The sequence below is a fragment of the Sebastes fasciatus genome, chromosome 1 (genome assembly GCF_043250625.1).
Source record: "Sebastes fasciatus isolate fSebFas1 chromosome 1, fSebFas1.pri, whole genome shotgun sequence".
Taxonomy (NCBI): Eukaryota; Metazoa; Chordata; class Actinopteri; order Perciformes; family Sebastidae; genus Sebastes; species Sebastes fasciatus.
The window spans coordinates 34,502,010-34,517,752 of NC_133795.1; the positions used below are offsets into that span (position 1 = coordinate 34,502,010).

Here is a 15,743-nt window from a genome sequence, read left to right on the forward strand (position 1 = left end):
CTTCCTCTTTGGCTTCACTTCTCAGACATCAAAGGTGCTTATCTAATCAGGGACCCGTTTACTGCTGAGTGAAACCTGGAACAAGCTTTAGCACAACAAATTGATCCAGATAACTCAGTAAATCTTCTTCTTGGACCAGATCTCATAGTTTTGTTTTGTCTGAATTGCATTTTTAGTCTCTGAGGGAAATGATATTGCATTCGTAGAGATTTTTAGCTGCCTAACTGTTCATTAGAGTGATTTTTCCTGACAGTCACTCGTGAAACTACTGTATGTTCTTATTCCACATGGAAACAAAACAAAACAACAAAACAAGAGCCTGTTACAGCATCGCTCATTCACTAATTTACTCCGATTGTAGATGCCTCAGAGACTTAATTGGCAGGATGCTGAGCTTTTACCTGACAAATGTTCTACAAAGAAGATGATCTATAGTAGGTGTTTACGTTTTTAATCTAAATGCTGATTGCTCTAAAGATGGGGTTCAACTCCCAGAAGATAAAGTTAAACAAGATGAATGAGCTTAAAGAGGACGAGTGAAACTCTGAGATGCTTTCTGTGTGTGTATAATTATAAAACCTCTGTGGGAGCGGTGGAGGTACGCCTCTCTTTCGTTCGTATACGCATGGGGTAGTAACTTGCTGAGTCCATGCTGATCTGTGAGTTATTTGTAGGCTATAAGGAATCTAAACATAACTCAACTTTAATATGGCATCAATGGTGTGACACAGTAATCATCTCAGTGGGCAAATACTCAGGGCTGGCTGTGCCTTTGGAGCTGGTGGTAGGGATACTGTTTTATGGTATTAAAGGGTAATTCCGCCTTATTACAACTTGTTTTTTATTGTCATATAGGAACACTGCACTCACAAAAGTAATAGCTAAGATCTGGGAATGCAGTGTGCCATTACTAAAAGGGGTTTAACTTTGACCTGCTGTACATGTTGTATTTGTGGACACATAGTTTTCCTGTGTATTGAGGTATTATTGCTGCTATTACAAGTGAAAAAAAAAATAGTTTCCGTGATCTGACTAAACTCTTCGCTTGTTAACAATGTTTGGCTTGTATATGATTGTCTTTCTCCTCAAGTTTCTTTCCATATTGGACTTTGTTTTAGCCATTTTTCTGTGTTCCCAGCAATTACTTTGATGAGTTCAATGTTATCATAACTGAATAAATAATGGCCAAACATTTGGAAATGAGGACCAATTTGTAATAAAACAGAATTATCCTTTAACCCATTTTTGCCCAAAGACTGGAAGTAGTATGATGAGGAAAAATGCCACAACATTTGTTCTTATTGATCAAAGGTCTTGAAATTTGGCACAGACATACTTTGTGCAAGTATCTAACAGTACAACTTTAAAATGTCTAGATCACATTAAAAATCACACTTTTATTAATAGTCGAAATTGGGATTTTTTTTAAAATTAGGAAAAATGCTAATATTGTATGACATATATATTTTTCACACTACATATGTGTGCATATCTTTGTTATTCAACTTGTTATGAGTTCATAGATACCAAATACTTGATTGTGCTCCTTGTAGTTTGTGAGATATGGACATTTTCTTATCATACTAAACAGTAGTCTATGTGTGCCCAAAGACTAGATATAGTATGATAAGAAAAACTCACTTTTCAGCCAAATGGTTTGACTGATTTTGAACATGTATTCACATTTGCACGTAGGCAAGCCCAGAGAACACTTCCAACAAAGGAAATACATTATATTTAGTTGTGGGCACGAATGGGCAAGGATGAACCCTTGGGATGGGCAGTTGAAGCTGTGACCTTCCAGTTCCAGGATGGTCTCTGGTCATTAAACAATCATGCTGCTTAAATGGGCAGTTCACCCACATTAATAGGAACTACAAACAAATAAATACCAGGTTCATAAAATGTAGTTTGTGCTGCTCCGACTAGAAAAATATTAATTGGAAAAAACCTTCCAATCTGCAGATCTTGGTACGGACTATTTCGTCGGTAGAAAACAGCGCTTCTGATAAAAGCTTGTTTATTTGTAACGAGACCAAACATTTCCGTACTTGTGAATATCAACAAAGAGAGAAACTAAAGAGTTGATTTTAAAGTGATTGTTTTGTCATCGTTCATTACAGTGAATTATCAGAAACCCACAGAGAGAGAGAGAGCAGCCGTCAGCCTGATGCCTGCTGACCACCGGCTAACAACGATTTGTTTCCGTCCTCTATAATTTCACTCGACATTAATTGGCATGTTCCTATCTAAACTCTGCATTCCACCCACATGCCCTCAACTATTGTAATGTAAACCGCAATTCTATTTCAGGAGGAAATTGGTCCCTTTGTGTTAGCTGAGGGAATTATGCAACAAGCAGGACCCCGCTCGTCATTTTAATTGCCACTGTACACAGAAAAAGTTCTTCGTTTCCCCCCAACCCCCCCTAACTCCCCCCCTCCAACCCCCAACTGCAAAGTAGCTATTGTTAGAGCGGAAATGAAATATTTGAAAATGGTGAGATGTGTTTTGTACGTGTGGGTGAGAGGAGGGTGGTGGTGGCGGTGGTAGTATGTGAAGGTGACAGAAATGGGTTGAGTAATGAAGCAGAATACTGAATGAACTTTATTTTGCTTCCAGATTTAATTGTAACTGGTTGTGCGCTGGCGTACTGAACTGGACACAACAACCCAAACTGGTGCAGCAGACCTTCTCTGCACTCCTCACTAATTACGCAATGGGAATGCTGCTGATGTAATATTGTTTTGGATGAGGAAAAAGAGTTTCTCTGCAGAAAGCATGCAGAATAGTTAACCTTAATTACCAGTGAGCTTTTTATAGCTGAGGGTCATTTCTTTTGGACGGTGACAAAAACTATTTTTGATACGTATCGTGTTTGTGTTAATTCAGGGTTATTTGTAACAACATATGATTACGAATTATGTCTTTTCTGTGTGTTGGATTCAGCCTTGAGCTCAAGTGTGCCTTCGTCCAACTGAACTACGGATTAGATGATGTAAACTCTTCTGCTTTAGAGAGTTTTTATGTGTGTGTGTGTGTCTCTGTGTGGGACGTTGTAGCCTTTTCAGTGGAAAACAAACTGTGCAAGGTTCCCTCTTGAGTTTGTGAAGTGCTGTGCCACTCATCTGGAGTGCGATTCAGTTTTAATGAGATGGAGGTGAATGAGGGGAGCTGGCCAGCCTTCACAGAGGGGGAAAAAAAGTTTTCTCATCTCTCTTTTCTCATCCTTCTAAATGTAACTGGAGAGCTGTGTAACTGTGTGGACTCCTGTGTTGTGTTGGTCAGATAGTAAAGACGCCTGGATCTCTATTAGTTAGCCTCTTTTTATTCTCTGATAAACACAAACAGAACATCCATATTAAATCTACTGCCCGCTCCAGCTCCTAAACACACGAATACAGTATAAAAAATCGAAGTTAGCTTAATTCGCCGTAACTTTAAGCCATAGCAGCATTTACTCTCAAAGGTCCCATATTATAAAAAAGTGAGATTTTCATGTTTTTTTATTATAAAGCAGGCTTAAGTCCTATATTAATACTGTGAAAGTATCGAAACACTCAATCCACAGGGAAATACACACAGCCTGTATTCAAAAACTCTGCATTTGAAACAAGCCGTCAGGATTTCTGCCCATTTGTGATGTCACGAATATACAATATTTAGACCCTTGACACAAATTTAAACGTAAACATTCTAAATGTGTCCCAGTTTATTCCTGGTTGCAGTGTATGTGAATGACATCAGCTGACAGGAAGTACACATGGACCCAAGCTGTTGCAATTCCATCAAAATGCGCTAAAACGGAGCATTTTAGACAGAGGGTAAATCAGGCATATCCAGGCAGACAGTATAGGGAAAATAAAGTGGTTTTTTTTATATTAAAGCATGTAAACATGTTCTAGTAGAAACACAAAATACAAGTATGAACCTGAAAATGAGCACGATATGGGACCTTTAAAAGAACTATTTTTAAATGCCAGTTCGTTGAAATCAATATATTGACAGTTTGGGATAGACATTATAACATCGTAGGAAACAAAAATATAAACAAAACAGTACGATAATAATTGGATGGATCAGGATAATAAATGAGCCAAAACAAATGACACCCACCTCTCCCACATGAGAGTTGTACAAAAGGGGAGAGGGGATTTATAGTATTAGCCTATAGGGACCACAGAAGAAGAAATGAAGGAGGAGGGGCTCTGAACTTCACATATTCTGTTAGAGTTTGGAGAGTCAAAATGAACTGAGATCAATTTTGTGTAATTATTAAAAAAAAGACAGAGAGCAAAATAGATATAGGGTACATAATGACCCTGTTACATTTGCAGTGCCATGTTTGTCTATTTGGAAAGATGATGACTTTTTCCTAAGGAGGGGGGGGGGGGGGGGGGGGGTGTTTAGCATTAAAAGTTAGATTGACACAACATCTGTCCCACAATGCAATTGTGAGAAGTTGGAAATTTGTGATTTTGATGAATGCACTTTCGTTTTTATTATTTACTCCTGCACACTAGACAACAATACCCATTCCTTCTAGTTGAGTAGTTCCAGTGTGGATGCTGTAGCTGTGAGGAGGTCTGTGTGAGAGGAGGAGAGCAGAGCGTCGACTCGTTCCTCTTCACTGTAGCTGTGGAGCTGCACAGAGAGGTACCACTCCTCAGCTGCTCCTGTCTTCAACTTGATCTGATCCACTTCACAGAAGACAAAACGACTAAATGCAATGCAAATCAAAGTGTAATCACACATTTATCTAGATCCACTTGCCTCTTTCTTTCGGTCCAGCAGCTGGGTGGTGGTTGTATGTGGAAGAATCCATCGCGCATCATCATGCGTGAGTACTGGATCGGTGGGTTGCGCTGCTGCTGCTGCTCCTCTTCCTCTTCCTCCTCCTCCTCTGGTCTGTAGGCTCGCTGCTGGCCACTCGGTGGTGAAACTGGGAGACACAAGAAGTTGGAGAGCACCGAGAGGAGTTTTGTCAGACTTGCCAATGTGAACGACACTTCAGTACCAAGGACAGATCCAAAAACCGCTGGCTGGCAAACATGCTCAAAGTGAACAACATCTGGACTCTGCTCGCCACATGAAGACGCGCTGCACGCTGCCTGTGTGGAGAAGAGACCAGCAGATACACATCTATAGTGCTACAACCAGGTAAGACATGAGCATTACTTTGATTTGTTTTTCATTAAAATGACTTTATCTCTGCATGTTACTGCCCGACGTGCCTTTGCATTTTGAATTGTTTCATCCTTATAATTAGATTTGCATCCCTCAACTTAACTGCTATTACATCTATTATAATGATGAGTTGATAACATTTTCCCTCTCTTTACTGCACTTACATCTCACATGGCACAGTGAATATTCACAGCATCCCAGCTTGTGTAGCTTACTACTTCACCATTAGACCATCTGACACCTGAGTGTGATATGTTTGGATACATATGTTGAGTTGTTTCCCACATTCAGCACATGCAGTCACAATAATGTCTCATAAAATGGCATAATAATCTAATATTGCTCTTCTCGAACCAATCAGAGCTTTTGTTTCCCTAAATAGTGTAAGAGCGTCCTGCTGTGAGAGTAATTGGGTTGTTTTCAGTTTGCATGATTCACCAAAGTATTTTACTGATTTGGCATGATGCATGCATCAAATAGTTGTCAATGGATCAGACAGGATGTGATGTAAGAGTGATAGATTGTCTGCATGAATGTGATTATCATGTAATTATTATTAGATGATGGTGGTGCCACCAGCACCTGTTGTAGTCTCTCACTCTCACATCCTCATATTGTCTCGGTATATGTCACACATTCCTCATGAATAAACATGCAGGTGAGATATTAGCACAATAAAATCATCTGAAACAGGCTGACAAATTTCCTCCCTGTGCTGTTTTTGATGAAACGATGCACTTGATCTATGTTCAAATTTACAATCTAGGCTCTCGGCTGTTGGCCACCGCCGAGGCATCCTAATTCCTTCAGCTGACAAGTCCAGGTGGAGGGATAAACTGTGTCCCCACTGGAGAGGATGTAATGATGGAAATCATTAGGGGGGGTTATAGCGTCTGTTTTTTTTTCTTCTTCTTTTTGTTTTTCATTAGCAGTAAATAAAGGTCTTTTGATTTGGATCAGCTTGTTCCCCGTCCTTTAGAGGACCATTAAAGGTCATAATGTCAAATGGCACTTGTCTTGTGTCTTCTGACTGGATAATGTGAACATGTGTTGCTATAATGTCATATTACAAATCATGGGGAAAAAGATGACACTTTGTCTATAATCCATCTTGTGGAGTTTGTCACAATAATGAGCGTGAAAAAAACACTACTGCCATAAATTATCATCCTATCAGTGTTTGTCACGCAAACATTGTAAAGCAATATTTCAGATATGTCTCACGGGACAAGTGCTGTGTTTAGGCTGTTATTACTCAACAGGCTTAATGATTCATGTGTGGTGGATTAGATGTTAAATTAAATGTCATGTCGTGTACGTTCAAGTGTTCGACAAAAGGCTGTGTGCCAAACAAACCTGAGGGCAAAGCCTACACGCCGGAGGTGATGTTACGGCAATGATCATTACATCATAGTGTTAAATAACACATTGATTTTTGCATTTTTTATTTTGTTCGCAATAACAAACAGGTGGTTATAGGTCTTTATCAAACCGTCTCTTCAGCTCATTTTCTAAACATGAATAGCCTTTTAATTTGGGCTGTCAATAGATTCAAATATTCAATCACGATTAATAACAAATTAATTTCACATTTTGTATCTGTTCAAAATGGGCTCTTAAAGGGAGATTTGTCAAGTATTTAATACTCTTACCAACATGAGAGTGGACAAATATGCTGCTTTATGCAAATTTATGTATATATTTATTATTGGAAATCAATTAACAACACACAACAATGACAGATATTGATCCAGAAACCCTCACAGGTATTGCATTTAGCAAAAAAAAATATGCTCAAATCATAACATGGCAAACTGCAGCCCAACAGGCAACAACAGCTGTCAGTGTGTCAGTGTGCTGACTTGACTATGACTTGCCCCAAACTGCATGTGATTATCATAAAGTGGGCATGTCTGTAAAGGGGAGACTCGTGGGTACCCTTAGAACCCATTTACATTCACATATCTTGAGGTCAGAGGTCAAGGGACCCCTTTGAAATGACCATGACCGTTTTTCCTCGCCAAAATTTAACACACGTTTGAAGCGTTATTTAACCTTCTTCGTGACAAGTTAGTGTGACATGGTTGGTACCGATGGATTCCTTAGGTTTTCGTAGTTTCATATGATAGCATCTTCCGGAAGATAGTATCTTCCCCACATCGTTAATGAGTTAAAGAAATTAGTAGCGTTAGAACAAATTTGCGTTACTATCGCATTAACTTTGACGACCCCAATTTTAATTTCTCCATAGATACATGTCTATATATTACGGTTGTTAATGCCAATCACCGTCATTGAAAGCCAATCTGCACTGAGTCACACATTACACACTGGTTATATTTGGATAAGACAATCAGAAATGGTGTTCTCATCTCGCTGGCGAAGTCCTCTCTGTCCCGGGCGGGAGCAGTAACGCGTTAGCTGACGGTTCAAAGCTGACTGCCTTTTCTTTTTGAACTTGCCTTTCAGAGGGAATATTGTGCTCAGACATCTGGGGAGCGAGTGACTCTCTCAGCGGCTGAGTGTGACAGCCGTTTCTACATCAAGATGGTTTTTAATGATGTGATCGAGGCCTGATAGGAGCTACTTTGCAGCTAAGCAGAGCCTGTTGTGAGCTGATATCACTGCTCCTTTTTAATAAGCGTTTCAAATATTTGGCTGATGTGTTTCGTGTCCACTTCAGACTCTCTATAGCATTTATTTGCACTCCTTAAAGGGTTTTGAGAAGCTCTCCTGGACACCTAGCCTCACTTTGACCCAGTTTGCATAGCCCTGCCTAATTGGCTGTTCCTTATTGCACCATTAATTCAAACTGTGGCCTCGTCTTTGCAACCAGAAAGCCCCCATCTGCTCCGGCAGACAGCACAGAGGAGCAATTAGACTCTTAATGTTGAACTCTTTGAGTTACTTTCTCACCTTGACTCTAATAATAGGGCAAAATGTGGCGCAGCAATATCAAACACCTGCACCTACCGTCCGAGACGCACAGCATGGTCCAAGGCACATTTTGCATTACGTTTTTCACACATTACGACATCTAATCCTCTCCGCTGGATGGAGGGTATAGTGGATTCATTAATGCACCATAAGGTTTCCCACCAGCAACCTGATGTAATATTTATCAGGGGAAGGGATTCAGCATTCGTTACACTTTTTTCCTCCTTGTTTTCTCTGTTGCTTGTGGCTTGCACTGCTACTGTGGTGTCACAGGGTGTTTTTCAAATGCATGCTTACACACACAGACCAGATGAATTTATCTATGTGTCGCTGCAGACGCTGTGGTTTGTAACCTTCCCCCTGACCTGTACACCCCGCTGTGGGGTATTTCTGCCTCTGTGAGCACAGGAAACACACTCAGATCGAATAAAATGACTGTTAAGAGAGCTGCTAATAATAGAACTGATGATACAGTTGGGTCTACAAGTGACACGTTTTCACAACAACACGGTGTGGCTGAATAGGAAAAGTCACTGATAAGCTGTTTGTTAATGAAGAAGGGTGCGGCAGCACATTGTATAGTCCAAACTACAGCCAACCTCTGTGGGTTTGCCAGCGTGACTCCTCTAAAATCTGAACGTGGATATAAAAAAGTCCAAAACACACTAACAGACTATTTCTGTTGATTTAATGTGTAGTTTTTGCATCCCTCTGACTTTCTTGATATAAACTGCTGTCATATTCTAGGATAAAGAGACGTTAATAATAGTCCCGAAAAGACTAAGAAGCCATTAAAAGTCCATTGTCTATGTAAAGGCGGCTTAAATCAATGTTTGCTGAACTTGTGTGTGTGATGAATGTGAGGAATGAGTGTGTTTGAAGGAAACAGGATTGGTTTCCTCTCTCTGTGATTGAAGCGGCCCACCTCCCTAATCAGACATCATAACAACTCCTGGTGAGGCCTTAAACCTGTAACCTCCACATGATAGGAATCTATATTAGCATACATGTCTCGCTGCCCACTTCCCTGCAGCCTTTACAACCCTTATTTTTTTATTTATTTTTTTACCCACCATGTTTCCATGGCAACCCCAGCCATTGAGGAGAACCGCCATCTATGTGATATCTCGGTTTGTAAGCTCGGAAATTACGCTTCACTCGAGAGGCGCCTTAAATATCTATAAATGTTTGATGTGGTCACTCGGCAGAGTTTGTCTTTCAGATAAAAACTGCAGTGATTATATTTCGCACTGGAATCGCAGAAACAATCTCTGTTTTCACTTCAAAAAAGTGCACTCATAAGATTCGTAGCCCAATTTCAGCCTCCTGACAAAACAGGCTGAGTCTCAGGTTTATATACTGTCCAATACTGTAATAGCATTATCTGTCTGCAACATTTCTATAGATCGCATTAGGTCGAGAAAACAAAAACAAAGTTCAGGCGAAAATCGATAAGAAAAACAGTAAAGTAACACTCGCAAAGAAAGTTTAGATATAAAACTGGCTGCTCTTCTACTGCTTTATTCCTCCGGCTGGTGGAATAACCCTGTGGGTGAAAAGCTGAAGGAGAGTAACAGCACTAATGAAAATCAGTGACAAAAAGGCGAAAAAATAATCTGTCAGTGGGCGTCAGTAATGCACATTTTGAGACATATGGTCATGTTATTATTCTGTTTTATAGCTCTGTTTCATTCCTCATTAGTTCAATTGCATTTTCTGCCCATGGCTGCTGTTAAACCTGCAAAGATAGATAGATAGATAGATAGATAGATAGATAGATAGATAGATAGATAGATAGATAGATAGATAGACTTCATGCCTGATTAACTAGGTAATTAGTGTTTCCTCTCATTCACTCAGGAAATATCAAACATGCTGCCCCCACTGAGAGAAGACTTGAAAGCGATCCGCCTCCAGACTCTGTGAACCTCTGCTCGTCTCTACTTCAGCCAGCTCAACGCTGCTACCTGATCCTGCCATGCTGAGTGTAGCGCTCTGCCCCCGGTCGTTGGCCACTTCTGCCCGTTATTGGCCTCTCCACATGCTGCTGCTGGACCTGCTGATACCAGGGGTCCTGCCCAACATCTCCAGATTACCGCCCCCGGCCAAACGCGAGATCATCATGGACGGGGACTTGGTGATCGGAGGCCTGTTCCCGGTGCACCAGAAAGGCGACGGGACGGAGGACTGCGGTAAGATCAACGAGGAGAGGGGGATCCAGCGGCTGGAAGCCATGCTGCTGGCACTCGATGAGATTAACGCCAGCGATCGCGTCCTCCCCGGACTCCAGCTGGGGGCCCACATCCTGGACACCTGCTCCAAGGACACATATGCTCTGGAGCAGTCTCTCGATTTTGTCAGAGCCTCCCTCACCAAGGTGCACGATCCAGGCTTCATCTGCCCAGACGGCTCCAGACCCGTCCAAAACGAGGTCCCGCTGGCCATCTCTGGGGTCATCGGAGGGTCCTACAGTGACGTTTCCATTCAGGTAATAAACAAATTCATTGATCTGGCATAATCTTATAGCCCCACAACTTTTATCTCTTGTGGAGGCAATTTCTGTAAAGAAGGACCCGAAAATCAAGAGAAAGTCTTTTAAAGGTTTAATAAACACTTGCAAGTGGGCAAACAACCATCAACATAAATGTTCAAGGCTGAGAGCACAGAGGCTCTCAGTTTCGTGACATTTATACCCTCGCTTGCAGGCTCACAGTCGTATATCTCCCATTGTCTGTCTGACTGACACTTCTGTCCTTTTTAGGGTTACTTATCCTCAAATAGGCTCTACAAGTTCGCTGACTTGGTGACCGACACCGAAACAGAAATAGGCCTTAAGGGCAATGAGTGTCACCTGTCATGACCTTAGGAATGTGCACATGATTGTATTTTTCCAACACAATTCCTCCCTTTGAGCATTCAATGCTCACATAAAACAAAGAAAATTACAAACATACATATAGGTCAACGTCAACTCTAACACATACATATTAATCAAACAACGAAAATATATATATATATCAACATTCTAAATATGAATAAGCAAACTAACATATAGAAAGATAAAATCAAACAACATCATCGTCATTGTAATACGGTGGGGTCCAGCCCGTCATTGGATACAAGTCAAAATTATTAAGTCTTAAATGCACATACTGTTGTATTTGTCCACCTACTACACTCCCAATCCATCTGTGTAGCAATGCTCTCATACAGGTCAAAGCACAGGTACAGAAACAAAGAATAACACCAAATAAGTCAGTAGTGGAATCATCACCTATACTAATACTGCACCCCATGGCCCTAATTTGTCTTGCAACCATGCATTGAAACTGTATCCTGCTGAGTCAGATGGTCCAAATGCATCTCTTATTTTCTCCAGAGCAGTTATTACACTTGTAATGTTATCTGAGTTATCAGGAATAAGTGTTACACATGCTTCATCTGTCAAATTTAAGGTTACACAGAGTCCTCCAGTTCTGGCCATAAGAAAATCTAGTGCCATTTCATGTTTGAGTAAAGTAAGCCTGTGTGATTTATCATTACTTGATAACAGTTCAAACCCCCTAATAGTCTCATTTGCGAACATTGACAATGTATATGTTATATTATCAATGTGATCTGCCAGAAATGTTACACCATACCATGGAAACATACCAAGTCCCCATTTTTCCCCCAAAGAAATACGCCAATGATATGACTGCATGGTGTGAAACTGAGCTAACTCCCGCTTTCTTCTAACTGAGTTCAACTCCTCCCCTCGCAACATGACAACATTATGGATTTTCAACTTTACCAAATAGCAACAACCACTCCAGTCAGTTGGTAACATTTCATATGTAGAACTCCCACACTGCCAGTAGTTAGAATACATGAACCCAATTCCACGTCCTACATGATATCTTAAACTATTGCTAGCGATAATGTCTATATCCCCAATGTTTATGGTTAAATTTCAGTCTGTGGTATCATCTACACCCATAGTCCAACCCCCCTTTGCATACATTTTTACATCCATTTGACCTGTTACATATATTTGGCATTGCGATTGTCCCATGTACTGTCCCATACCATTATTGTATACACATGTTACATTATCCTGTATCTGAATGTCTGTTGGTACTTCTACTGGTGTTACATTCCTAAACTCTAACGGAAGTTGTGGATCAAAACTCTCTTCACAAAGCATCTTCCAACACTTAATTGCTGTCTCTGGTGGATTGTTGTAATACATAGCATCAAGATATGCTTCTGCCGCTCTTTTGCATCCTTCTTTAATAGTTACCCAATTAATAGGTTTTCGGACATTAATATGACCTGTAAACTCAACAGCTTCTCTTGTACAACCGTTATGGGTTGCAGTTAGACTAAACAATGGATTCAAATTACCCAAAGGCCGATATAACGCCAATATGAGCCCGGTGCCTGGTGCCACTGTGCTCAAAAATCTCAGGAAAGACCACCAGGAATTATGATGTTGTGGACTCACATCTCTCAGTGAGTCAGCATGGAAACCCCATGGCTTCCACAGGGTATCCTGAAACAGTTCTCTCTTTTGCCGGTCCAGATCTGCGTGTGTATGATTGTGAGCATGTAGGAAGGTATTGTTGTACCTTCAGTTGCCGTGTTGTCTCTGTCCAGGCTCCACAAGATAGGAAGCACCACGATAATGCTAATGATAAGCAAAAAGCTGACTCCTCCACGCAAGCCACACCCAAGCCGTCTGAATGGATGACACGGCTTGTCTGATGACATCTCTGCGTGGCTTTTGGTGGTATAGTCTGTAAAGATATTAATGCACAGTGGGGGTGAGGTGATCCAACAGTTCCGGTGCCCTCTTACAGTGACTAGCCTGTACCCAAGTGGCTCTCTCTGCAATTTTTAATGCAGATGCCGTGATGAGTAACACCTGGTAAGGACCCTGCCACCTGGGAGATCTCCAACCTCTCCTCCTGTGGTCCTTCACCACGAGTCACCTGGTTTCAGGTTGTGTAATTGGTCTTCTGCCTCATGTGGTAGAGCGTCTTTCACCTGTTTGAACATCCAAAAGCACGGTGATAAGGTTTGCACAGTAACGCAGCATTTCATCTTCACATGAATCTGCACTAGGTAACAACCTTAGCTGGGGCCCAATCCCCGTGTTCAAAGGTCTCCCGAACAATATCTCAAAAGCGTTGAGTCCATATTTACGTCTGACCCTTGCCCTCATATACATCAACACTAGGGGAAAGAGCCTTAGTCCAGCTGGGACCTGTTTCCTTGTAACACTTTGCCATGTGCCGTTTTGTTTCTCTACTGGATATGCACAGTGTGTTCTCATATGAAACCATACTCACCTAGTGTGTGCCATTGTTACTTGAGATTTTACATGGTATTCCCCATCTGGGAATAACTTCCTTACCAAAGCCTTGGCAACAGCACTGGCATCTGCCCTAGAAGTGGGAAAAGCTTCAACCCATTTAGAAAACATGTCAATGATTACCAAATAATATTTCTTGCCTTCACTTAATGTTAATTCAATAAAATCCATTTGCAAGTGATCAAAAGGGCCGTTCGGTGGGGGATGTGCACTAATAGGCAGTTGTTGACCTCTGCCAACATTGTGTGTAGCACAAACTAGACATTTCTTACAAAAAGTCTGTGCGTATGATGAAAACCCCTTAGTAAACCAGTATCTTTGTATATCTGCCTACATCCTCCCTTTGGACGCATGGTCACGCCCATGCGTCAACTCAGCATAATACGGAAACAGACATCTTGATAATCAAGGTTTGTCATCAGGCCCATACCAAACACCGTTCCTGAAGCAAGCATTAGACTTTTTCCACAGAACCTTCCCTACTTGTGTGGCCCTGATTTGTGACTCCTGTAAATCAGCAGAAGGTGTTAAGACAACAGTCAGAGAAGTAGAAACAAGTTGAGGTGAAATAAGAGGTAGAGTAGCTGCTTCCTTAGCAGCCACATCCGCTCTGGCATTTCCCTGTGAAACAGGATCAGAAGTATTAGCATGAGCCTCACACTTACAAATGGCAATTTGTTCAGGTAACAGAATAGCATCAAGTAAAGCAGCCACTAGCTGATAATGTGCAAAAGGTTTGCCTGTTGATGTACGAAATTGTCTGTGTTTCCACAGTGTGCCAAAATCATGGGCAACACCAAAAGCATAGCGACTATCAGTATAGATATTAACTATCCGCCCTTCTGCATACTTACATCCTTGCGTGAGAGCCTTAAGTGCAGCTGCCTGTGCAGAAAAAACTAGAAGGAAGTGATTCAGTGTTGTATGGTGAAACAACAGCAAACCCTGCCAAAACCTTGCATGTGGCTGGATCACGTGAGGCCGATCCTCTCGCAAACTTCAGTTATTGTCGCAACACAATCATGTGGTTCTCCCTCCTCTGCTGTGGGAAGAAGAGTTGCTGGATTAAGAACAGTACATCTTTTTACTGTGATATTAGGCATATCCAACAATACAGTGTGATACCTTAACCATCTGGCTGCAGATAGATGAGCAGTCTTCTGTTCAAGTAATATAATAGAAACTGCATGAGGTACCAAGAGAATTAAATCTTGATATCCTACAAAATCCCGCGATGCAAGCACAGTCTTCTCTGCTGCTGCAACTGCCCTAAGACACCTGGGTCTCTTTACCAAAGTTGCGATGAGCAGATTTTTCAGAAAGTGAGACTTTAAAAAACGTTGGCATTGGACGAAGAGATTTTTTTTTTTTATCAATGATCGTAATCCAGAGTTTTGCAGAATCCTTTACTGACGTTCTTGTCTAGCAGTGGGGTTGGGATTTCTTTGTTATGATTTGGTTTAGGCGTCATATTCCTGTTTTATTTATAACCTACTCACTAAACCAAAGTCCAAATGTGTCATCTGCATATTTACTACCATTAAATTTCATTTTCATGGTTGTTATTTTTTATTGTAATTACGTAATTTCTGCAAATATTCTAATGACTTTGTGATTTAAGTATTTTGAAAATATTTTGCGATTTGAAGAACTTTTATACCTCACAGAAAACCCACACTTAAAGGGTAACTTAACTTGGACCCTATTTCCCCATGTTTTTGTGTCTAAGTGACTAATAGGGACAACAATTTATGAAACCGGTCCAGTATTGAGGCAGAGCGCTGTAGTCGGCAGTTGTTAAATGAGCTGCGAGGGCAAGTGAGCAGCGTCAGTGTAACGTTACGTTAACTAAAAGTGCTTGTTTTTGCCTCTGACAGGCTCAGCTGGTTATTATAAGTGTCTGACAACATTATAGAAAGGACCCTACAGAGAAATAAAACATTTTTGTTACCTTTCGCTTGATCCATTCTTTTTGTTATTGTGTCTAAGTCCCGCTCAAGGAGAAGTCTCGTTGTGAAATCTGAAAATCAGGCAGTAACAGGTCCCACTTTTTTACAGCAGTCTTCCTCTGTGGGCATCACAGCACCCACAGGAACACCACCAGTCCCCCTTGGGGTGGCCTTGCACCTTCTTCAAAGACCTCATTGTGGAAATCATCTAAATATTCAGTCATGACATTGAAAATGTTTTAGATAACACTAAGCTACGCTTTCTGTACTCAGCAACACAACAAACTCTGCCCGGCTGGCCCTCGCGTTTCCAC

At 41.1% G+C, this 15,743-nt stretch overlaps 2 protein-coding genes across 4 annotated transcripts in view; one reads left to right on the forward strand and one right to left on the reverse strand.

The window, feature by feature from the left end:
- The window catches only part of oxtrb (oxytocin receptor b), a 121,936-nt gene that overhangs the window by 2,274 nt on the left and 103,919 nt on the right, over positions 1–15,743 (reverse strand).
- Positions 3,852–15,743, forward strand: part of grm2b (glutamate receptor, metabotropic 2b) — a 41,658-nt gene continuing 29,766 nt past the window's right edge. The window contains exons 1-2 of one of the 3 annotated variants that reach the window (XR_012595158.1): positions 3,852–5,160; positions 9,985–10,612. Coding sequence is in view for 2 of the 3 variants with exons in the window: in XM_074645378.1 (XP_074501479.1) it covers positions 10,103–10,612 (510 nt within the window). In the remaining variant the exon portion in view is untranslated. Of the gene's footprint in view, positions 5,161–9,963; positions 10,613–15,743 lie in introns of all 3 variants that reach the window. The other 2 variants (XM_074645378.1, XM_074645376.1) reach the window with 2 other exon arrangements.